The sequence below is a fragment of the Lichenostomus cassidix genome, chromosome W (assembly GCF_008360975.1).
Source record: "Lichenostomus cassidix isolate B80296 chromosome W, HeHo_3.0, whole genome shotgun sequence".
In the NCBI taxonomy this organism is placed as follows: domain Eukaryota; kingdom Metazoa; phylum Chordata; class Aves; order Passeriformes; family Meliphagidae; genus Lichenostomus; species Lichenostomus cassidix.
In genome coordinates this window covers 2,119,474-2,145,274 of record NC_139510.1, presented here as the reverse complement: position 1 = coordinate 2,145,274, position 25,801 = coordinate 2,119,474, and the positions used below count along the sequence as shown (strand labels likewise).

The 25,801-nt window shown below is 45.8% G+C and overlaps 1 protein-coding gene and 2 long non-coding RNA genes across 3 annotated transcripts in view; 2 read left to right on the top strand and 1 right to left on the bottom strand.

Annotated features, from left to right (window-relative positions):
• The window catches only part of LOC146425296 (uncharacterized), a 474,460-nt gene that overhangs the window by 122,061 nt on the left and 326,598 nt on the right, over window positions 1–25,801 (bottom strand). The gene's annotated exons all lie outside the window — the stretch shown is intronic.
• The window catches only part of LOC146425306 (uncharacterized), a 241,556-nt gene that overhangs the window by 146,477 nt on the left and 69,278 nt on the right, over window positions 1–25,801 (top strand). The window lies entirely within an intron of this gene.
• The window catches only part of LOC146425308 (zinc finger protein 462-like), a 204,720-nt gene that overhangs the window by 139,608 nt on the left and 39,311 nt on the right, over window positions 1–25,801 (top strand). The window contains 1 exon segment of the mRNA XM_085041554.1: window positions 19,281–19,504. Coding sequence (XP_084897680.1) covers window positions 19,281–19,504 — 224 coding nt within the window.

Sequence of the window (25,801 nt, the reverse complement as noted above, 5' to 3'; positions counted from 1 at the left end):
TCGGGGAGCTCCGCCCGGCCCCGGGGGGGCAAGGAGGAGAGGGGCTGCGTCTGAGGAAAAGGACTTTTTAATCAGGTTTAATAACTCCTTTTCACCTTGGTTTTCCCCTTCCCCTGTGCCTTGCAGGGCACTCTGCGTGGTTTTGTTAAATAAATAGTTTTTTCTTCACTTCCATCTAAGAGGTTCTGTTGTGGGTGGGGGAGGGGGTGTCAGGGTCCTTCACTCTCGGAGGAGAGAGAGTTTTATCATTAATCCAGGACATCTGCAGTGGTTGTTCTTCCTTTCAACTCACATACTCATGCTGCTAGGGCAGAGGTGGGTTTTCCATCCCATTTCCCCATGTCTTCTCTGTGGTCATGCAGGTAAAACCACAGGTTACCGCATGGTGTGTTCCCTGTCTCTCTTGAGCAGGAGGGTGCTTGCTTCCAATAGCAGAGACTCTGGTCCATACTGGCAGGGCATGGGATACTTCTTTAAATTGCTGGTGGTCCTCTTTAAATTGCTGGAGATCCTTGGGCAGTCTTTCCATGGATGAGATGCAGGCCCGGATTGGGGAAGAGATGCTTTCTTCATATAGCCAGAGTTTGGTAACCAAATTATCCACTCTTCTCCTTCTTTCCATGACATCACTGTCAATGAGTTGAAAAACAGTGGTGGCGTGCTCCATAGGAAATTCTCCCACATGGTTTGTGTACTCTGGACTTCACCTGGATTTATAGGGGACTGCTTGTTATTTGAATCCTCTCAAATACCGGATACTTTGCTCCCTGGTGTTCTACTTGTCTCAGCGCACGAAACAATCATCCTTGAAAAGATACCTTTCCCCACACTTGATAGGAGTTGCCTCCAGAGTCTGAGAGTTTCTGTCCTCTTCCCCATGCCCTTGTCAATGCCCATATCCTGGGACAGGGATCCCAATTGCTTCGCTTCACTACCATCTAGCTTCATATTGTGGGCCAGGATATCCCAGCATCAGAGCAGTCAGGTCACCAGGGACTCACCTGACTGGTGTCTGAAATCTTTTCACATATCTCTCAGCTCACCTGGGGATAGGGATCGGATCATTATCCCCGGCCCTGCCGCTTCCTCCTGTCCTGAGGGCCTTACTTCCTCTTCATCCCTCAGTAAGTGACCTGATTTGGTCTTGGATTTCTTCTTCTGTATAGAGGCAACTGCTACAGGCCAGTTGCTCTGCTTTCCTCCTCTTCCCTCTGAGGGTGCTGTCTAGTATCAAGCAGTGTCCAATAAATAGTAGTCAGGGCCCAGCACGTTGCATAATTTTGTGTGTTTCTGCAGCTGCCACAGCATTTTTTCTTCACATATTTTATCACTTTAACAGGATCCTGTAGTTTTTCAGGGGTGAACTCCCAAACCATTGGAAGAGAGAATTCCTCCAAATACTGGCGCACGTCCTCCCACATTCCATGCCACTCATGACTATCCACCCTCGGGACTCATCTCTGAATAACCTTCATAGAAATCTCTTTCTTGACTCTAAACATGGTGTGGGCTGCACTGAGGAGACCTGGCAGACTTAGCAACAAGGACATGCTTTCCTTAATATCCGAAGGGAATTCAAAATTCTCAAAAGCTGCTGTAACAAGCCTGAAGGAGGAAAAGGGGTTGAAAAGCTGGGGGGAAATAATTTTCCCTTCTTTCCCCCACAGACTTAAGTACAGTTATTAATGAATTCCCAGAGGTAGCAGCTGTCAGAAAAATTAATCAGAGACATGGATTAACTCCACAACTCAAATAGTTGTAAAGTGGTATGTGTTTATTCCAAGCGCTGGAGGTGCATGGGGGGTAGTGTTGTTATGTGTCCTTCCCATCCCTGACCCCGCCCCCCTGACCCCTTCTGACTGGATGTGAGTCAGGACCGCCTCCCATCCCTAGAGATAAAAACCCCAGCAAGATCCGGAACAGGTCTCTTTGGTTCTGGGCTTGTATGGAACTTGCACCCTCCCTTGTCTTCCCTTCCCCCTCCTCAGTCTCCCCACTCCTCCCCTGTCTTCCATAATAAAAACACCACGGAGACCAGGAACGAAACAGCTACCTTTCTAAACCTGCAACGCTTCTACAAGGACCGTGTCTGACCAGTCCCACAGCTCGTGGTCATGGAGCGACCACCCTGCGGGTTCCTGCTTTGGGGCGGCTCTCTCCCCCGCAGCAGGAGAGAGCTGCCTTAGGATTCTGCACTGCTGCAGGGTAGCCCCTCCAAAAGCATGCACACCTCAACAGCACTTCACTAGTTTTATATTAGGTTACAGGTTATATAGGCATAAAGTTACAGAAAGCCCCTACAAATATTCATTATCTACCCCCGCTTCGTGTTATAATGAGCTTAAAGTCCATTTAAATATGCTGACGCCAGTGCAGTGCCATCTGATTAATTGTGGGCAAGGGTCCTCGGGGGTCGTGGGCAGGTTTGGGAGGAAGTAACCAGAGTATTCTTTGGGATGAACTCTTCACCCTGTCTCCTTGTGCATGCTCCCTTAGTTCTTGGTCCAAGTCCAAACCTTAGAACTAACTTGAGCCAGTTCTGGGGTCCGAGAGCAGGATGTTCAGTCACAATTACTAATTTTTATCAATTATTTGGCATTCTTTTCTGTATCCTCCCTTCTGCTACGCAGGCACAAAAATCATTCAGCAAATGATATATTATTTTCAGCAAGCAGTTCCTAGTAAATCATTATCCAACCTCTGGTCTCCTACATCAGTTCCAGAAGATTATTATCCAACTTCTAGCCCCCCTAAATTAGTATCTTCTGGTCCCCCTAAATCAAATCCACAAACACCAGAGGTTTATGTCCAAAAAGGAGACAGAGGAGTCCTGTAACTTTATTCATTAATAAAGGGATATGTTATGGGCATTTCCCATGGGGTCTCTCAAATTGATAGAGGATGCAGCCTCCATTTTATCCAAATTCTCGGCTGCAAGTTCCCTCTCTCTTTCCCTATTGGCTGAGGTACTCGAGAGGTACAGACTTCCCGGAATGCCTAATGCAGACCCCGCGTAATATACATCCCCCTAATGCAAACCCTCTTAATACACATCTCCCCTTTCTTCTTTTTCTTATGTCTCTGTTCTTGTAGTTTATTAACACAGTTTTGGGTAAGTCAATCAGTGGAATTCCTATGGAACTTCTTCCCATTGTTTCTTCTACCTCTGAGTATTGGTCTTATCTTACCAGCAGACTCAGGTCTTATCTTACCAGCCATTTGTTTGTAAAGACACTCCCTTATTCCTTTCAATCCCTCCCCTTTTTATTTTCTCAATATCTATCTTTGCAAACTTTTTAGTTATCATTTACTTGATTTTTTTGTCCTTTTATAGCCATTTCTGGATCAGTAGGCATAGCTACTACCTGCATCCCTTTGATCACATGCTGAATGAGCTGCACTAAGCAAGGTATCATGCGTGGTAAAAAGATTAGAGTTGCTATAGCACATAAGAGGAAAAAGAGCATTTGTTTAACCCATAGACCACCAGGTGACCATGAAAACATGTTCCATTCCCATCCTTTCCACGTTTAGACTGTACCTGAGCTAACTTTCTTATCCCCTTAGTTATTTGTTTCACTACTTTTTCATTGTCATCTATTTGCAAACAGCAGTTTGAGTCATTTAGTTTTCCACACACTCCCCCTTCTTCTTCTAATAGATTATTTAATCATATACCTTGACTCTTAACTGATTTCCCTGAACTTGTGGTAACAAAAAGAACAATGGTCTAGAAGATGCTGGCCAGTTTGGAGGACACCTGCAATAAGCATGTTGGCCACAAATCCAATAATGCCCTTTCAAGGCCCAGGTTCTGTTAGCAAAGGGGCCTTTCCAATTTTCATCATCAATTGGTGGGTCAAAATACAGCTTGCTTCCTGGGCCTAATGGTCCTTCAATAATAGTTGCCCCACCATAGGAATTACAATATTTGCATTTCCAAGCTCCCACATGAGGTTACCACTTACAGTTACATCCCAGATCTGTTTTGTTAGATCTGGACCAGAACCTAGTAAAAAGGGTTCTGGTTCCGTTCCAGTGTTGCCACTTCCAGCGATAGTCACAGACAACGTGTCCTACTTGTAGAATTATCTCAGGGGCAGGTTAAAAATAAATGGTAAAAAAACCTGTCCCTCCCCACTGCTTTACAGCCTTCAAAATCCTTTTGGTAATTATGGTAGGATCACCTTATCCAGCTACCATGAGTGAACTTAACATGTGTTTGATTCCATCTGCCGTGATACTTGGAACAATCATAAGGAGGGCAGTTGGGGGCCCAACAATCTAAACCCAAAGATAAACTCTAGTCACAAACACTTTTTCCTATGTATACACCCCCTGTTCTGCTTAGACAATAAATGCCTTTTTCAGAATTATGAAGTTGCCATGGACTTCCTTCCTCATCCCAAACTCTCGTTCCATTATGTACCTCACTTAGGGTGCTGACCCACCACTTAGGTTCGACTGGGCTGGCCACCCATGGCCAGTCTTCAGATCCTCCTGGCCCTCCGCAGACCCAGCAATTGCTGAGGTTAAAGGTTTTTGCTACTTCTTCTCCTAGGGTTAAAAAAATTATTCTCCCACTTCTGGCCAAAACCTAACTGACAATATAAATGTAAGTTTATTAAGAAAAACATTCTAATAGTGTAATCTAGTCACCTAATCTAATTTTCACATTATCTTCCACACCACTTGTGGCGAGTGAAGGCACAGAAACCACTTAACATAAAACAATGACAGCAAGTATCCGCCCCCCCCCCCATCTGCAGTGACTGGAGATCTGAAAGGAGGGATACCCACACAGACTATTTAAGCAGGCAGTCTGTGGCTAGGCACACAGGGCTTCCCCCGATGTCAGTGCACTGGCTACTGCTCCAGTCTGCTCCTGCGGAGAGTCAGTTGTGGCTTCCCGTCCTTCTCCTCCAGCTGAGATGTCCAAGTCTCTGGGGCTTTAGAGGCCTTGACCCAAATGTGATGGGTCCACCTGTGTTCAGCTGTCTTGACAGCTGTTTCTGTGGTCAGTAACACTTGGAAAAGTCCATGCCACTTCGCCGCCAGTGGTGCTTCTTTCCACGCCTTAACTAGGACCTATTCTCCTGGCTAGATGTTGGAACAGTAAAGTCTAAAGGCAGGGTCTGTGCCACCTGAGTTTCCTGTCAAAGAGATTTCACAAGAGACAATATCCAGACCACATATTGTTTCAAATATACATCATTTATCTCTATCCCCCCACTAGGCTGAGAACTACAAGGGTAAGGAATTCCAAACATCAATTCAAAGGGAGATAATATAATATCTTCCCTGGGCCTGGCCCTTATTCTTGCTAAAACTAGTGGCAAAAGCCATACTAATGGCATCTTAGTTTCTGTCACCAGCTTCAAGAGGTGTTTCTTTATTTACCCATTGTCTTGGTTTGAAAGACGGGTGTCTGCCAAGAGAGGTTGAACCCTCCCTTAGGACAGAGAATGTGATTTTTCCCCTCCCTCCAAATTTTTTAATTTTGAAAATCAAGGGCTTTCAGGCAAAGGTATGGGATAAAGGAATATCAGTTCTTTACTAGCATCTATAAACAAGCAATAACAATAATAGCAACCACAACTAGAACCAGAAAACCAATAGCAGATGACTTGTGAGCTGCCGAGCCTTTTCCCATGTGGTGTAATCACGGTTGCAAGCAGCAGGGGCGCTGTTGAGCTCCTGGCCGGGCAGGGCAGGTGCGATGACTCCTGAGCGGCTGCAGGTGGCGCTGTGGCACAGGGTCAGGTCAGCCTCAGGCAGCTGGTAATGGCAGGCAGGCTGAAAAGCATGCAGGGCAGCAAAGCAGCTCAGAGTGGCAAAAAGCAGGGCAGGAGGGGTAGGAGCTGGCTCTCTCCCCGGCTAGCTAGCGAGGTAGCAAGGATTTCTGCAGTCACAGCAGACGCCGCAGTCTCGTGCGGCAGAAGGCAGGGGCAGGCGGCAGGGGCAGGCGGCAGAGGCAGCCGGACTCTCCCGGCAGCAGCTGCAAGACAACGCAGCCCGGGGAAATGTGCACTTCCCAGTGGGAAAAAAGGTTGAATCAAAGCTCACCCAGCCAGGAGAAGAAAAAACAGGGCACAGTTGGATTTCCTCTGGTCGCAGCCGAAAAGCAAAGAGCAGCCTCTCCTCTCAGCGTCTGAACCAAGAGAGATAAAAGTTCCAACGGCTGTCTCTTCCCTTACCCTGCCCTGCCCAAGCACACCTTTTGACTTTTACAAAAGACTTGATGGCTCTAAACACCCAACTATTTGTTGCTTAGTAACAGTGATGGAGAAAAATTCCAAGGCCTTCCCCAAACTCCGACACCCATTCATGCTTTCTACCCAACCCGAACTCTGGGGGTGCCAGGAGGTATGGAGGTTCCATTGTATGCTTAAAGCAGCCATGACCCCTTAAAGAATTTTTCCTGTAAAGTGAGTTCCCCTATCTGAGTCTATTGCTTCTACAATTCCATATCACAGAATTATTTGTACCAAAAAGACCTTAATAACTGATCCTGTGGTTGCTGAAGCAGTTGGAAATGCTTCTGGCCACCCTGTTAGCTGACATACTATTACTAGAAGATATTTAAACCTTGCTACTCAAGGGATTTCAGTAAAATCCACTTGGTATCTCTGGAAGTGGCTTACAGCCCAAGGCCTCCCTCCCCTGGCAATTTTCTTTGTAATGAAGCACGGAATTGACTCCACAACTCAGATAGTTATGAAGTAGGTATGTGTTTATTCCAGCTGGGGTGCATGGGGGGTAGCCCCTCCAAAGGCATGTACACCCTCAGCAGCACTTCACTAGGTTTATATTAGGTTACAGATTACATATGCATCATTTAAATATGCCCGCGCAAGCGCAGTGTCTTCAGATTAATTGTGGGCAAGGGTCCTGATGATTAATTATGACATGGTCCATACTCTTCATCACGATGAACTATTCACCCTGTTCCCTTGGGCATGCTCCCTTGGTCCTTGGTCCTAGTCCAAGCCTGAGAACCAACTCGTACCGGTGCTGGGGTCCAAGGGCGGGATGCTCGGTTACACTTGGTGGTTCCTCTCAATTATTTGGCTCTCCTCTCTCCATCCTCCCCGATACCAGGTAGGCACAAATTCATTATGTGAATAATAAATGGATCGCAGCTGGCATATCTTAGTAAATCATTATCCAATCTCTGGCTCTCTAAATCAGTTCAAAAATATTATTATTACTATTATCCAGTGTCGGGGGTTGAGAATTTCTTCCCATTACTGTTACTAAGCAACAAATAGTCCGATGTTTAGAGCGATCTAGCCTTTTGTAAAAGACAAAGCTAGGTTTTTGGGTGGGGCACGGTAAGGGAAGAGCCGGCCCTGGTAAGGCTCTCTCGTGGTTTGGACGCTGAGGAGAGAGGCTGCTGGCTCTTTGCTTTCCAGCTGCTACCAGAGGAAATCCAACTGTGCCCTGTTTCTCTTCTCTCCTGGCTGGGTGAGCTTTGATTCAACTTTTCTTCCCACTGGGAAGGGCGCGTTTCCCCGGGCTGCGTTTTCCCGCAGCTGCTGCCGGGAGAGTCCGGCTGCCTCTGCTGCCTGCCCCTGCCCTCTGCCGCACGAGACTGCGGCGTCTGCTGTGACTGCAGAAATCTTTGCTACCTCGCTAGCTAGCCGGGAGGGAGCCAGTGCCTGATCCTGCCTCCCTGCTTTCTGCCGCTCCGAGCTGCCTGGCTGCCTGCTTTCTCAGCCTGCTTGCCATCATCCAGCTGCCTGAGGCTGACCCGACCCTGCGCCACAGCGCCACCTGCAGCCGCTCGGGAGTCATCACACCTGCCCTGCCCGGCCGGGAGCTCAACAGCGCCCTTGCTGCTTGCAACCGTGATTACACCACACGGGAAAAGGCTTGGCAGCTCCCAAGTTACCTGCTATTGGTTTTCTGGTTCTAGTTGTGGTTGCTATTGTTATTGTTTGTTTATAGATACTAGTAAAGAACTGATATTCCTTTTTTCCCATACTTTTGCCTGACAGCCCTTGATTTACAAAATTAAATAATTCGGAGGGAGGGAAAAAAGAAAAATCACATTCTCTGTTCTAAGGGAGGATGTCGCTGTTGAGCAGCTAGCAGAGTAATGAATGCATCAGTTCTCAGTGGCAAGAAGGAATGACCTTTATTGTTTTGATTTCATCACATATATAGAGTTCTCAAAAGTCACCCAGATTGGTCAGTCAGAAGCCTTCCCCCAGGCCTGATTGGCCAGGCCTGCACTGCCCAAGTTCTGGGACACTGTTCCAACAACATCCAAACTTTATCTTTATTTACAAAACACAAGAAAACTTCTCATGGGAAAAACCTGTGCTAGCCACAGGAGAGTTTCAGCCTCTTTTGGGAGACACCTGTCTTTCAAACCAAGACATCCAGCTTCTAGTTCTTTTACATTCGTAATTTCTATTTTACCCTAAATCAGTAACCCTGTCATTGGTTTTAGCACAAATCAAACAACCCTCAATAGCTCGTCCTGCCAGACCAAAAAGACACACAGCAGCATACACCCCAAGGAAGGCCTCTGCCTATCTTCAAGAGCCCCAATGACTCCCCCCACAGAGGTTGCCCCAACACTTGGAAGGCCAGAGCTCTTGGCATCCACTGCCTGCCATCCCTTGTAAGCCAATTATCCTCTTTCCTCTGCTCCACTCCTGTAAATTATCTCCAGCTCCTCTGGTGGAAAATACAGTTTCTCTGGCAGTGGTGGGGCTACTTGGAGCAAAGAGAGGGTCTTAGAGGTTTCTGGCCACAGTGCAGCTTTCTGAACCTCTTCATCAGCCACTTGATTACCTATTGCTGCTTCTGAGCACCCCACCTGGTGTCTCCTAATGTGTATTATTGCCACCCATTTTGGTAAATTCATCACCTCCAATAAGTGAGAAATTAAGCTCTCATGAGCTAACGTGTTTCCCCTGCAAGTTAGTAAACCTTTTTCTTCCCATAATTTCCTAAATGCCTGTATCACCCCATATGCATATTTAGAATTAGTAAAAATATCCACTATCCTGCCCTGATACAGATTTCAGGCTCTCACAAGCACACACAGCTCTGCTGTTTGAGTTGACCATGTGGGCGGCAATCTCCCCCTTCTTTTAACTTCTTTTTTTTCCAATAATGATAGCGTATCTTTCAAATTGTTTCCCTTTTATCACCCTTGAAGACTCACCAACAAACACATTCAATCCCCCAGGCCAGGGAGTGCTCCCTAAATCTTTCCTAGCCCGGGTCTGGAGATCTATCACCTGAATGCAGTGCAGTCATGGGTTTCTCCCCAGCTCCCCTCTCCAGGGCCGCCCAAACAGGAGGCTGGGTCAAACGCCCCTCGTTTTTCAATTCTAAATCCTCCTGTTCTACCAAACAAGTTTCACAGCGTAATACCTGAGCGCTGGTCATCCACTTAGAGGGTCTTTCAGTTAACAAAGCTTCAACTTGGTGTGAAACTTTAACAATCAGATATCCTCCCATAGTTAGCCCTCGGCCCTCAGTTACTATCAAAGCCGTGGCTGCACAACTCTGTAGACAATGAGTAGCCTCTGGCCACTGGATCTAGCAACTTAGAAAATTAGCAACAGGCCGCCATGTTCCCCAAAAGCAGCTGCCAAATTCCTCAAAGCAGGGGGGAACAACACTTTCCCCAAAAGCTACTTGCAAACTAACAGTATCCTTTACAGAGTTGGCCTCAGGATTTTAACCTGCCGATTCTGGCTTTTCGTAACAACAAACCATGCAGAGAGGACTGAAACCCCTCGGGGACTTGAACTAGGCACACATTGTCCATACATTCCTCCCAGAACTGTTAATTTCATTTCTAAGGCTACGCTCTTGGGCTTGGAACAGCCCAGACAGTGGCCGAGATACACACCTTGTCCACACCTTCCCCTCAGCAATGTTAATTTGCATTTCTAAGGCTGTCCCCCTGGCTGCTTGAAACAGCTCGGGCAGCTACCCAAGCACACATACAACCATCTAAAACAATACTTAATTGCACACACTAAAATCCAACAGACACATTTAAAAGTTGTTTCAGCACTCTTTCAGTGAATTACTTTATTTCATGGGCATTTATTTTATGTCCTGACACTCACACAAACACACGGGTACGCACGCATTCTGAAAAAAATTCGGAAGCACCTGAGCAAAACTCTGCTCATAAAAAACCCAACTACTCAGAGTAACCCAGGCAGGAGACTTTAACTCTGAAATACTCTGCAATTGCATTTTAACTAGGCACAGAGATTCAAACTCGAAAATACGCAGCCAAGAGACTTTAAAATACACGGAACTTAGGCAGGAGACTTTAATTCCAAAATACCTTGCAATTGCATTTTAACCCAAATAGGAGACTAACTTCAAAATATGCGGAACCTAGATTCTTGTATACACCAAAGACTTGAGTTCACTATGCACTTGTATTTTCACCATGCACTGATACCCAAAGTCACTATTATAAGCACAATAACACTTCACTTCGGTAGTTACTTCAAATAGAGGATAGTCAATTATAATTTTTTTATTATTATCTATTATACCATTTTATCTCACGCTGCCCACATTTCTGGGTTTACGTCAGTATAAGCCTTCTCAGAAATTTTACACAAAGATACCACAGTGTTAGCTTTTGTATTATTCTTCACAATATCAATTTGCATCCCCACTTTAGCCATCAACTCTCTTCCCAGTAAATTACAATCACAATAAGGAACAAACAGAAATCAATGCATTTCAAACCTGTCCCCCACATCTACCAATAATGGTTGAATAAAACGCACCCGCTTATCTTTTCCACTCACCCCTTGAATAATCAAAGATCTTTTTGACAACAGCCCCCCCCTCCCCTTAGCGATAAAGTTCAAAGTGGAACTAGAAGCTCCTGTGTCTACCAGGAAACACACGTCCTCCCAATCTGGACCCACTTTAAAATTTATCAAGGGATCCTGTGTGGTGGGTCCCTAGTATAATGGGAGCCCCTGACATCCCTAACAATCCATCTCCATTATCCGCAGGACTTCCTCTTCCTGAGGATCCATCAGTTTCTGCGGACACTCCCGCTTCCAGTGTCAGACTGCCCCGCTGTGGCTAGCACAGGTTTTACCCATGAGAAATTTTCTTGTGTTTTATAAATAAAGATAAAGTTTGGATGTTGTTGGAACAGTGTCCCAGAACTTGGACAGTGCAGGCCTGGCCAATCAGGCCTGGGGGAAGGCTTCTGACTGACCAATCTGGGTGACTTTTGAGAACTCTATATATGTGATGAAATCAAAACAATAAAGGTCATTCCTTCTTGCCACTGAGAATTGGTGCCTTCATTACTCTGCTAGCTGCTCAACAGCGACACCCCACAGTTGGCACACTGATCCCTTCCCAACTGCTGCTTCCGTCGGCTCTCCCCTGCCGAGGGGGGAATGCCTCTGCCACCTCCTCGTGGCCAACCCTGTCCACTCTGTCTAGGGGGGCCCCTTGGACCCTGTGGTTTATCCTTCCGGGGCTGGAAGAACTCTGCCATCACTTTTGCCTTTGCCTTTACCTTTTCCCTTATCCCTTTGTACATGTATCTGTTGTGTTTTTCTAACCAATTCCTCCAGAGGCTTATTCTGCCACTCTTCATCCTTCTGCACTCCTTTCCTTATATCAGGCCAAGATTTAGTGACAAACTGTACTTTCAACAATGTGTCAAAGGCTGGTCCCTCAGGATCCATCCCCCCTATGCCTCCGCAAGGCATCTCTAATCCTCTCCAGCCAATGAGAGGGGCTTTCATCCTTTTCTTGTTCTAACAACATAGCCTTAGCTATGTTGTTAGTTCTGGGATATGCCAACTTGATTGCTCTAATCAAATAAGCACGGTAATCTCGGAGGCGAGCCAGACTAGCCTGATTATTTGGGTCCCACTGCAGGTCCATCTGGGGGATTGCATCATCCACCATTGTGTCCAGCCCTCATCCCTGCCTGTGGGTGCTCATCCTCCCACAGCTGCCGAGCCTTCTGCAAAATTATTCATTTCTCTGATGACCCAAATAAAATATCCAAAAGAAATTCCCAATCCTTCCCCGTATAATCCGCATTTCCCAAATATTCCTCTATCTTTCCCCCCACCCTTATGTGATTAGCCCCAATTGAGCCCAGAGACACTTCAGAGATAAAGTCAAAGAAGTGGGTATTTGCTTTATTCGGTGCACCGGGTGTGGGGGAATTCTCTCCTCCGAACACACACACACACCTCGGTACCTCCAAAGGCACAGTGTTATAGGTAAAATTCATGAATATTCATCACATTCCCCAGGATAGGAGTGGTTATACAAATTACTTCTCATAAGTCATTAATATTATTAGCGATTGCTGGCTTCAAATGGATTCCTTTTGCCCCCTTTTATCTTGATAAGATTAAGGGAATCCACAAGGCCAGAACTGTTATCAGCCTTCAGCCCTGGACGGGAGCTGTGCTGGTGGAAGGGGCAAAAGATCAAAGAAATAAGGATGGTTGAAGTGTAAATAGATTTGGGTTATCTATTAGACCACTCCTTTCTCATATGGGATCCTCCAAATATGGGGTAATTCTTTTTTCAACACTCTTATATCCTGGGTAGAAAGTGGTACAATTACAAACCCAAACCCTCTCCCTTGACCCCCCAACGGGACTCAGCATAGTGGCATCTGGTGGACCCCTGTCTCTTGGATCCAGGGGGCTTCTGATGTCTTATATTGAGATCCCCTTCTAGTTCTAAGAGGTGATACAATCTGCTGCCCTCCTCCCCCTTCAGTGTCATTATTTTCAGGTGGAGCCGTAGGAACAGTTTTTCCCAGTCCCTTTGCTCTGGAAGTTGAGGATACAGGGGACCTGCAACTGGCCTTGGGTCAGCTGGCAAAATTGGAGGACAAGACAGAGGAAGGTGCTGAAAAACATCCCAATCCTCACCCGTTTTCTCTTTCTCCACTCTTCTTTCTTCTTCCTTCTTTCTTAACACATCCTCTTTTCCCTCTTCTTCCTTCTTTCTTAACACATAGACATCTACAGCTGCTTGTCGCAACCATATCGCTCCACATTCCCTTTCAAGCAATCCTTTCCAATTTTCCTCTAAATACAACCACGTAATACAATAAAACCAACTTCTATATGTTCCACAAGGTGGCTATTTAAGCCCCTTTGGCAAATCGTATCCCAGACACACAAAATAACAATATTCCACCATGATCTCCTTAGTTACCTTTAAGGGAATGCCTAATTTGTCCCACAACCTCAGCATTCTCCCCAAGGGACTCTCCAGGGGCATTATGGGATTGTCATCCCTTTTTCCGGGGCCCCTTCCTGGCTTTACCTTTGCCACCCTCCATGGGTCCCCTCTCAGGTTTACCTGTGCTACCCTCCATGGATGCCCTCCCAGGTTTACTCCCCAAAGATCCCATTTTGCTCACCGGTGAGATTTTCAGTGGTCCTTCCCTGCAGACTTTTCACGGACCTCCCTGGTCCACTGCTCGTCTGTCTCCTGGACAGTCTTGGGTATCCAATCAATTGCCCTGTGCCAGCCACCACCAAGGGGAGTTGATCACTGAAACTGGGTGCGGTGTGCCTCCAGTTCTGCTCACTGCAGGCTGCCCCCTGGATGGTGGAAGGATCCCAGATGAGCCTCCAGTTGTCAGGAAAAATTAATCCACAAACACCAGAGGTTTATGTCCAAAAAGGAGACAGAGGAGTCGTGTAACTTTATTCATGAATAAAGGAAGAGGTCATGGACATTTCCCATGGGGTCTCTCAAATTGATAGAGGATGCAGCCTCTATCTTACTTTCCCAGCTACATTTCTCTCTCTCTTTCCCCACTGGCTGAGGTACACAAGAGGTACAGACTTCCCGGAATGCCTTATGCAGACCCCGCGTAATATACATCCCCCCTAATGCGGACTCCCTTAATACACATCTCCCCTTTCTTCTTTTTCTTATGTCTCTGTTCTTGTAGTTTATTAACACAGCCTTGGGTAAGTCAATCAGTGGAATTCCTATGGAACTTCTTCCCATTGTTTCTTCTACCTCTGAGTATTGGTCTTATCTTACCAGCAGACTCAGGTCTTATCTTACCAGCCATTTGTTTGTAAAGACACTCCCTTATTCCTTTCACAACCAAGGCCAGGGCAGGAGAGCAACACTGAATACACACCCCTAATGACCCTCATTGTCCTTGATGTTATCATGTCATAAACTGATATCATACAGTACAGCAACTGTGGTGGTTTTGATTGGCCCAAAACATCAGTAAAGTATTTTTAACATCTAGGAGAAATTTGGACCCCTCAGAAGCTGTTGTGGTAGGCCTGGGGAGGTGTCTGAGGGGTGGGGTGTGGCACAAAGATGGCTCCAGTGTGTCCTGAGTGAAAGTTCTGGAAGTTTTTACATCAAGTCCAGCAGAGCCAATCTCTGATGGCTCTGAAGGTGATGGACATGCTGCTGGCCAAGTTTGGGCCAATTGGAGGTGCTGGTTACTCCTCTGTGAAAACATATTTAAGAACAAATCAAAACAAGCAGGCACGCACTTCTTTCACTTCTTTGTAGTTGGAGGAGGAGGAGGTGGAGGTGAAAATATGTGAGGGAGAACAGCATGGAGATTGCCAAGGTCAGTGAAGAAGGGGGGGGAAGGGGTGCTCCGGTGCTCCTGGCACCAGAGCTGAAAACTTTCTGCTAGCCATGGTGAAAGCTATGGGGGGAGCAAAACGTTTCTCCTGCAGCCCATGGAGTCCATAAGGATGCAGAAATCCACCCACAGCTCACTCCAGAGGAGCAGGTGGATGCCTGGAAAAGACTGTGAACCAGCTGGAGTCTCATCTAAGAGTTAAAACTGCAAAACGCCTTGACTGAGAGAGAAAGGCCTTGCTCCTGGGATGGAAGCAGCCTGGCCTCGGCTCGGGAGAGTCTGCACAGCACCTTATGGACAAAAAGACTCACAAAGCAGCAGAATCCAGGTGGGATGTTGCTCATGAGATTGGACCCATGCCAAAGAAGTTCCTAGAGGACTGTCTCTCGTGGGAAAAGACCCCATGGCTAAGTAGAGACCCCTTCTCCTTGATTGGACTGACCAGAGAACTCCTCTCACCCTGCCCCCTTTCTGTGTTGCTGGTTTGCAAAGAGGGAAGGGGGGTGAGTGCAGACACTGCTTCTTAAGAGGGTCGGGTGAGAGCAGAAAACTGTCTGGAGAAAGAGAGAGAAACAATTAGAGATAAAGAGTATTTGTAGTAGAAGAATTGTAGTGATGAATAAATTTGAGAATCTGCTCTGTGGACTGAAAAGAGACCCCACACCCTGCCCCCTACCCAGCTTGTTGATTGTAAAGGAGGAAAGGGGGCCAAATACTATGGGTTCGTAAGAGGGAGGGGGGAAGTGAACAAAATAATGTATGAAAAGTTTATTTTTGCCTTGCATTTATCCTCCAATTCTGTTAGGTAATTAAATCACCTTTTTTGCAACTTTAAGCTTGGAGCCTGGTTGCCCTCTTTTCATGCGTCCTCCTGGCAATGTCCTATCTCAAACCTATGACACAACAAAGCTATCCTGATCCCTCTCCCTGCTCTGAAAAAGAGCATTGTGATGGGCACATAGTGCATATAAAGAAACTTATACAGGGTTAGGTACCACACCCACATGAACAGACCAAGCAAGATTGTGACCAGTGGCTGTGTACCTAATACAATAAATTCTTAGATTAAATTTGTTTCCAACCTGCTCTGGGCAGATCTTTTGTTCTCAACCCTTTGTTCCTCACATTGGGTGCCAATTAAGGCTGTCATGTTCTAGGAATGGTATTCTACAATTTAGTATTGTCACTGAAAAGAAAACCACAAGCCGCTCCCCTCCCCCCCCCATCCAGCAGGAGACAAAAGGCAAAGATTGCTGGTTGAGATAAGAACAATTTACTGGAAACAGCAATGAGATAAGAAAATGAACAGTATCAGCAGTAATGCTAATAACAAAAGTGTACAAAGAGAGGGTGATTCACATGCAAAATGCTCACCGAGCTCCACCCAACACAGCTGGACCCTGAGAAAAGGAAAAATGTCCAATGGATTCCCCACCCACAAAGCTTTGTTACATGGGAAAGAGTCGCCCTTCTTCCCAGAAATGAGAGAGGGAGTATGTTTTTCCCCCTCTGGTAATGTTATAAGGTGGTACTTGTCATGCATGGGAGACAGGAGTTTTATGAGTTTCTGCTGTTTGCTCAGGCTTCTAGCAACAGGCAGTAACCCTTATTAGGGTGGCTAGCACCCCAAGACTCAGTCTCATTCACAAGGTTCTTTGATAATGGCCGATTAGTCTAATATGATATAAATTACCATTTATCAGACACAGAAAATGACAGACATAAAAACTTAGGACAAACTCATACAGGAATAGCATAATTGCAAAACTACAGATAGCTAAAACTGCAATTATGCAATTTAATGATTGCAAACTAGGAATAGCTAAATTGCAATTTATGGAAAGGTACCTATTCTTATTAACAGCTAGCAAGAATAATATAACTTAGGAACCAGTGTATCTTACCAGCCGATTGGTGGTGAAATATACTTTGGAATCTTTTCCCACAATTCCCAGGAAAGTAACCACAGAGTCTGCGTCCAGACTCTGGGGAGAAGCTCTTTGCACATCTTCAGAGTGTGTGTAGGAAACTTCTACCTCTGGGATATTTTCATGAGATTTTATAGGATAAAAGTGTGCCTTGCTTGGTCAGCAAGTATAGTTTTGTTTCTCTTTTCACATCCTCTCTTCATTCCAAAATATGAATTGAGGTCTTAGACTTTTGGGTGCTAAGAGATAACCCCTGCCAGGCTGTTGACCCCACCGGAGTTATCTATCTTCCGTCATCGAGCAGAAGGAGAGAGGGGAGGGGGAGAGAACGTCCTGCCACAGTACTGAATAACACAATATGTTGGCCATGCCCCCTCCCACTGATCTGGGCTGGAACCAGGACAACTAGTCATAAACAGATCCAGTGATTTCCAAGCAGATCCATGGTAATAAGTAAAGTAAAAGATAAGGCTGGGAAGTCAATTTTGTGTTGCCTGTGATTTGTCAGGTATAGGGAAGTGATAGTGAGATTATAGGTTTTACTGATATTTAGACGGTGCATTCCTCTGAAGTGGTGGATAAAATCTTTTATACCAGCCCCTGCTTCAGTGTTTTTTAAAATGTGTCATGTGCTAGAGATAAAAAAAATCTAATTTTCAAATGCTTTAAATAGATTTTCTTTTATAAACTTTTTTCAAACTTTTTTCATTTTTAAAAGCAAGTTAACTTATTTCAGTGAATTCAATTGCACAGAGCTCTAAATATCTTTTAAAATACTCTTTTTATGTGTTCAAAACCAGCTTTAACTCCTCTTATCTCTTAGAACACATGCACCCCCATCACTTTTCCCACTTGACACAACTCAGCATTTTTTTGCAACAACTTCTTTAGCTGGAGAGTAACAACAAGTTTTCAGGGTCTCACATATAGCTTTGGTGGAAATTTCCACTTTTAGAGTGCACAAAGAGAAGGTTCTGACGTAAGAAAACTTCCATGTTCAAAAAAAGGGGAGCACAAGGAGGAGAACAAACTGAGGAGGGTATAATATTAGATGGGCTGTGGAAAATTAGGCTTGTGTACAGTGGGGGTTATGCATTGAACAAAGACAAATGGATGAATTCTGTAGCTCTTGCCTCCTTATAGAAATTATAAGAGATGTATCAATGCACACAAGTCCCCTACCCTTCATGTTTATCCTCTAAGAATCAGGCCTGGGATTATTTTTGTTTGTTTGTTTGTGGTGGTGCATGATACCACCTCAGGAACTGCTGGGGAGCCGAGTGGTTCCAGTACAGCAGGGCTTCACTGGTGGGAAACATCTTAGTCCGAGTAACATGATAAGTCCCTCCCCAAATTATGTAAATCCCCCTGGCTGTAACCTAACCCCTGACTCCATCCCTCCCTTCTCCCATTGGTTGTGGTGTTCCCCCCGCCTCCTCTCCCCTGATCCCAAGTGATCCCTATATCTAGGGACACATGGGGTTATTCGTTCTCTTTCACCCTGGAACCCTCTGGAATAAACTTCTGGAATATCCAGCTGATTGAGCCTCTGGATTCTTTGTCTCTGGTAACGCATGAGCTATCCGGCTCTCTGGGTGAGTGAGAATCTGTGCCTTACACCGGCACGGGTGTGAGAAGGGTCTTTCTGTACAGCACCAGGGCAGTGCTGGCTGGAGTGATCTCTCGACAGCCTTAGAGACACTTTCGGTAAACGCAGAGGCCTATTTCCACCCCTCCTCTCCCCCCTGCGTTATTTGTTTGTTTGTTTGAAGGTATCATCAATGATGATCTTCATCAGGAAGATCAAACTATTCCTTTAATCTGCAATTCATAAGAAATAATAGTACTAAATTTCAGTGTCGGACAGTTCAGTAACAAAAGCTGTAGTGAAGATCTGGTGTCACTCTGCTGAAAGCAGAGAACCACAGTATATGAATGTTGCACACATCAGGATTTTGGCTCTTTAGAAAGACTGGATTTAATTGTGATGCCCTATTAAAAGTGTGTGTTTTGCATGAGAGGAAGAAAGTAGCGAGTTTAATAACTCAGTGAGAGCATTTTCAATACATGCTTGTAGCACAATCAGAATTGTGTGAAGCATGAAATTCTGTGTGGATTTTGAATCTTAGCTATTAAAAAGTTGAGGCTGTAATTGAAAATTTCTGCCCCTGGCTGATCTCTGCACAACCCCCTTCAGGAGAAGATACTGCTGCACAGTGAGTAACATTAAATGTGATGGTGACAATACCGGCTCTGATCATCAGAAGCTGAGAGGTTGATGTATTGGGAATCACCCTATATGATCCCTGTTTATTAGTTTTAGCACCTTTTACTGACTTCTGTCATGTGTTGAACCAGAATAGAGCTTGGTCTGACTGATTTCTGTCTGCTTTTATATTCCTAGGCTCTGCTACTCTGTCTCACAAATCTGCCCCAGCACTCTTAACTGCCCCAAATGTCATCTTCCCATCCTGTTCACCTGATAAGTGGTTACATTTGCAAGGACACCTGCATTTGTAGTCATTTAGGATTAACTCTGCCTGTATAGAAAGGGAATTTTCTTGTATTTCTTTGCTGGTCCAGTTTTAGCTCAGTAGATGGATTGCAGACACAAATAGTAGATCCTGTTTCTTCTGTGGGTGGTATGTTACAAGTTGTTGACAGATTGCCTAATGTTTTTTATTTCTTAAAACTTAATAAACATTCCTGTCTCCCCACAGAAGAGCGAGTTGTTTCCATTGAAGTTTGCCATTCCAAACTGTCAAAATACTTGCAGGGAGTTGTTTTCTGCTGTGATAAGTGTACCTTTACCTGCTCCAGTGATGAGAGTTTGCAGCAACACATAGAGAAGCACAATGAACTTAAACCTTACAAATGTCAACTCTACTACTATGAAACCAAATACACAGAGGAGCTGGACACTCATCTTCAAGATGAGCACAAGGTAACATCCAAAGTGATTTAATTTGTAACAAGCTACTTCTTGCAAATGTTATATCTAGTTTATTTGCATGTCCACTCTGAATAGCCAACCTGCGTTTTTTCTTCCAAAATTTGGAGAAGGTTCCGATTCTGGACTTAAATTTCTCTCAAGTTCTGTATTTTTTTAGAAATTCTAGATTGTGAGTTTCTAAAGCTGCTGAGATTGACCAAAATTCACTGACTATTCAATGTAGAGTATGATTATCTGGAAAAAGCATTTTTATACATTGTGAGGTTTTTTTTAAGTTATGAAACAACATTAAGGCTGTGTGATTCAGACACTCTAAGACACAGGAGCTCCCAAAGTGTATGATTGCTCTGGCAACTTGGACAAAGTGACATGCCATAAATATTCTAATAACACACGTCAGTACATTCCAGTTTGCATTTAACAAGGGAAAAATACAAGCTTGTTATACTTACTACTTAAGTTAAGGCTACTTTGGTGTTTATCTTGAACCTTCTGAGTGCAGATTTGATCCATATTTGAAGAAGTCACTAGAAAGCTTTCCACAGACTTCTGTTTGCTTTGGATTTCTGTAGTTCTCATCTCTGTTGCTGTGAGTAGCAAAATACTAGAACTGAGGCATGTTTACAGAGTATTTTCTTTTGTCAGTTTGTGGGGAGGGAACTCATTGAATACAACTATCAGGAGCTGAGCTGCTTGATTCTCACTAAAAATGTGTTCACACTTTGTTGACTGAACAACATTCCCCCCTCCCCCCAAAATTTGACAAAATTACTGTCAAAAGTACCAACAAAACAAACTGCATTTTAAAAATTAGCATTGTGAACTTATGTTAGCTTGGTATGCTTGCCTCCCTTTATTGCTCCTTGTTGCTACTTGAGAATCTTTCTTCAGTGTAACTGGTATCTGAGATGTTGCATATGTCTCAGTGACCACAGCAAGAATCCTATGGAATCCAGGCAGCATTATTCCCCATCTCTCTGACTGAGTGCATCAGGCTGGGAAGATATTCTTTCTACTCGTGTCTCTCTTCTCTCCAATAAAAATCTGAAGTGATAACTCCCCATAGTAAGGGAGTAACTTCCCTTTGCAGAAGATAGAAAACTGGGAGGAGCTATTGACTCCCTTGAAGGCAGGGAAGTACTGCAGAGAGACCTCGACAAATTAGAGGGCTGGGCAATCACCAACCATATGAAGTTCAACAAAAGAAAGTGCTGGATTCTGTACCTGGGATGGGGCAACCCTGGATGTATGGACAGACTGGGGAATGAGACACTAGAAAGCAGTGCCACAGAAAGGGACCTGGGGGCCCTGGTCGACGGAAAGTTGAACGAGTCAGCAGTGCCCTGGTAGCCAAGAGGGCCAACTGTGTCCTGGGGGGCATCAGTCCCAGCATCGCCAGCCAGTCAAGGGAGGGGATTGTCCCACTGTGCTCTGCACTGGTACAGCCTCACCCTGAATATTCTGAGCAGTTTTGAGTACCACAATATAAGAAAGATATTAAGGTAGTAGAGAGCATCCAAAGGAGGGCAACAAAGATGGTGAAGGGCCTTGAGGGGAAACCTTATGACAAGCAACTGAGGTCACTTGGTCTGTTCAGCCTGGAGAACAGGAGACTGAGGGAAGACCTCATCACAGTCTACAACTTCCTCATGAGGGCAAGAGGAGGGGCAGACACTGATCTCTTCTTTGTGGTGGCCAGTGACAGGACCCAAGGGAATGGCCTGAAGTTGTGTCAGGCGAGGGTTAGGTTGGATATTAGAAAAAGGTTCTTCCCTCAGAGGATGGTTGGGCACTGGAACAGGCTCCCCGGGGAAATGGTCATCAGCACCAAGCCTGACAGACTTCAAGAAGCATTTGGACAATACTCTCAGGCACTTGGTGTGACTCTTGGGGATGGTCCTGTGCAGGGCTGGGAGTTGGCCTCAATGATCCTTGTGGGTTCCTTCCAACTCAGCATATTCTGTGATTTTGTGATCTTTCTTTAATAATTTCTAAATGTTATTTGGCTAATTTGTGTCCACTCTCTGGGCTCAGGTGCACAACTGGCTTACTGGCATTTTAAAGTTTCTGTGCATGAGCTGAGACACTGTAAATGCCATGCATGTGACCTTCTTTACTTAAATCTGATAGGTAACTTGTTAAGTCATAGCACCTCAATATAGCTATCAGTTCTAGGAACATGATACTAACACACTGCTGTATTTAGGGTAGCTCGCTATTTGCTGATAAACCATTGAGTTCTGGGTTGATCTTGGCTGGCAAGAAGAGGCCCACCCAGTCACTCTCCCACTCCCCCTCCTCAAACAGGACAAGGGGAGTATTGTGAGTTAACCTCAGCGGGCAGCTAAGTCCCACACAGCTGCCCACTCTGTCCCCCACCAGTGAGATAGGGGAGAGAATTGACAGGGTAAAAGTGAGAAAACTCATGGGTTGAGATAAGACCGTTTAATAAGGAAAGCAAAAGCTATGCACACAAGCAAAGCAAACCAAGGAATTCTTTCACCACTTCCCATGGGCAGGCAGCATTTCAGCGAAGACTCCAAGATGAATGGCATATACAGATGTGCTCTGGAGCTGAGGATTGCTCTGAGGGAAGGAAGAGAGCTTTCCCACCCAGCAAGACCTTGCTACCTCAGCAGAGAGATGCCCGAGCAGGGGAGCGGAAAGCTATGGAGCCGTGACTCAGAGGTGGCTCTGACTCAGCATGGGTGGTGCCAGCAGGGACAGCACCCATCCTTACCTGTACAAAACCTGCCCCCAGGGAGCACGGGAGCACGAGTTATCAGTAGTGTGAATGTGTCAGCTTGTGTGGGCAGTTCATGCAGGCAGGGCTCTGAGGCGCTGCAGCTGAAGCACTTAGCTCAGTTGGTGATCACTCTCACCAAGAGAGCTCAGGTATGGTGTTCACTCGGACAAAAGTTGCTTCCTCTGCATGTACCACAAAGGATGTGGTGACCCAGAGGGAGCACTCACAAAAGCATGCAGGGGTCCAGGTCTCAGGCTGCAAGGGAATGCCAGAGCTTGGCACTGCTCTGAGGGCAGCAGAGAAACCAGCTGTGTGAGGTGTGATTAGGTGGACGATCTGCTCAGCCTGGTGGTGGAACTGAGAAATGAAGTAGAAAGTTTCAAGAAGTATTAGGGAGTCTGACTGGTGGACCTGCACTCTACCATGCCTTAGACAAATGGACCTACCATCCACTTCACGAGAAGCAATGGATCCCCTACCCTCTCACCACCAGGCAGAAGGAGGGGACCTTAGTGACGGAGGGGAGTGGAAACAGGGTTCTGTTCTAGGTGGCAGACAAATCCCCTCCCAACCTACCCCACCTCCCATGGTGCCCTTATATAATAGGTGCAAGGCCCTGGAATATGAGGACCAGGGAAATGAGGAAGTGCATGAAGGTCCATCTGGGTTGGAGGGGTCACGCAGGGCAGAGTAGCCTATCCCCTGTATCATGACCTTCTCAGTTAAGAAAAAAAAAGTAAGGTAGTAGTCATTGGTGGCTGCCTACTCCCTTTTGAGAGGAATAGAGGGTCCAATATGCCAACTGGACTCAACCCATAGGGAGATGTGCTGCCTCCCTAGGGTCTGGGTAAGGGACATCACCTAGAAACTTCCCAGCCTGGTACAGCCCACTGACTAACCTGCTACTGGTTTTCTAGGTGAGTATCGATGAAGTCCTAACAAGAAGTCTGCCGACAATCAAGAGGGACATCAGGGCCTTGAGACAACTGGTCAAGGGAACTGGAACACAAGTCATGTTCCCTTTTGTCCTGCTAGTTGCAGGGAATGATGGGGCAAGAAACAGGAAATTCATGCAGATGAACACGTGGCTTTGAGACTGGTGTTACCAGTAGAATTTTGGGAGGTTTGATTATGGGTTAATTTATACAACACCAATCCTGCTGGCAACAGATGGGGTCCACCTGTCTCAAAGGGGAAAAAGGCTCTTAGCTCAGGAGTTAGCAGGGCTCGTTGAGAGAGCTTTAAACTAGATTGGAAGGGAGATGGATGGGACAGGGCCAGGCTCAACAGATAAAGTGTGGGAGGGGGAGAACTATAGTGACCACCCAAGTAGCAAAAGGAGACTTAAGAAGGGATGCCTTGAGCAAGCACAAGCAGCCAAAGACGTAACTACAAGACAAGATTATGGGACATTCCCTTGCACCCCCACTGGGATATTGACAGACTCAAATATCTCTATAAAGCAACTCATGCAGTATGGGGAACAAACAAGAGGAACTAGACATCTGTGTGTAGTCACAGGGCTTTCATTTCATTGTGATTGTGGAGACATGGTGGGATAGCTTGCATGACTGCAATGTTGTCATGAAGGACCATGCCCTGTTTAGGAGACGCAGACCGGGGAGGTGTGGTGGTGGAGTTGCCCTCTATGTGAGGCTGCACTTGGAATGTATGGAGCTCTGTCTTGGGGTGGATGATGAGCGGGTTGAGATCTTATAGGTTAAGATAAAAGGCAGGCTAGTAAGGGTGACACTGTTGTAGGTGTGTGCTACAGGCTGCCTGAACAGGAGGAAGGAGTGGATGAGGCCTTCTACTGGCAGCTTGAAGCAGCCTCAAAGTCACAGGCCCCGGTTCTTGTGGGAGACTTTAAATACCCTGACATTTGCTGGAGAAGCAACACAGTGTAGCACAAAAAGTCCAGGAATATCTTGAAAAGCATTGATGACTGTGGCAAGCACAGACCTTTCCCGTAAGAAAATCTTCTCTCTTCTTCCTGTGTTTTATAAACAAAGATAAAGTTTGGATGTTGTTAAAACAGCGTCTCAAGATATGAATTATTCAAGCCTGGCCAATCAACCTGGGGGGAGGTTTTGAATTGGCCCAATCCGAGTGATCTTTGAAAGTCTATATAAGTTAGAATTAATTAATAAATTTGGAACATTTTACCACATATTCGAGCCTCAGTCTCTCTCTCTCTCTGCTAGTGGTTCAACAGCGACAGATGACAACTTCCTGTCACAGGTAGTGGAGGATCCCACAAGGAATGGTGTGCTGCTCAACCTTATACTGACAGAGAAAGCCTTGTTGGAGATGTGAGGATTGGGGGCAGCCTTGGTTGCAGTGACTATGAGATTGCGGAGTTTGGTATCGGGCAAGGAGGAAGCAGGGCAGCACACAAGATCGCAACCATGGACTTCAGGAGAGTTGACTTTAGCCTCCTCAGGGATCTTCTTGGAAGAATCCCATGGGAACGGGCACTGCAGGGAAGGGAGGTCCAAGAGAACTGGTCTCTATTCAAGCACCACTTCCTCTAGGCTCAAGAATGATGCATCACGATCAGCAAGAAGTCAGGCAAAGGGGGCAAGTGTCCTAGGTTGCAATATAGATGTAGTTAGGTATTCTATTACCACCAGCTGTGGGCCGTTAGCTGCTATCACCTGCTAATGACCCACTCCAGATGACAGGCAATGGGCCATCCATTAGCTGTTACCAGCTGCTAACGACCCACCCTGCATGACAGGCAATGGGCCATCAGGGACCCACCGTGTGACTCATGGACTTATCTCATCCCATTGTGGGATGCTCTGCCCAGGAGGGAGGAACCAGGTGTTCCCACGTGGATATAACCTGGCCTTGGAACTGCCTGAGCTAGCCCTGTCTACTGGGTTCCCAGAGGACGAGAGCTACTACTGGATCTTCAGCTGGAGACTAGACCTTCACAGGATCACCGCTTCAACTGGACTGCTACTACCACCCTAACAGGGTGTTAGGTTGTATCTGACTTTGTCAGTGCTTTTCCTTGTATTATTTCACTTATTTTTAATTTCAATCTTGACTTGTGATCTCCCACTGGTTTGTTTTCAAACCAACACAGCAAGAGACCTGTGTGGATGAACAAGGAACTCCTGTCATTACTCAAGCATAAGCAGGAAATACACAGGAGATGGAAGCAAGGTCAGGCCACTTGGAATAAATATAGAGAGGTTGTCAGAGTAAGTAGAAATGAGATGAGGAAGGCCAAGGATAACAAGGACAACTAGAAGAGCTCCTCCAAATACAATAACAAAAGGAAAACTAAGGATAATGTGGGCCCATTACTAAATCCACAGGGGACCCTGGTGACAGAGGACGCAGAGAAGGCAGAGTTACTGAACGCCACCTTTGCATCAGTCTGCACTGACGAGACCAGCCCTCAAGGGATCCCTGACCCAGGAGACCAGGGTTAAGGAATGTTGAAAAGAAGACTTTCCCTTGGTCAGGAGGATTGGGTCAGAGAACACCTAAGCAAACTTGACATCCATAAGTCCATGGGCCCTAACAGG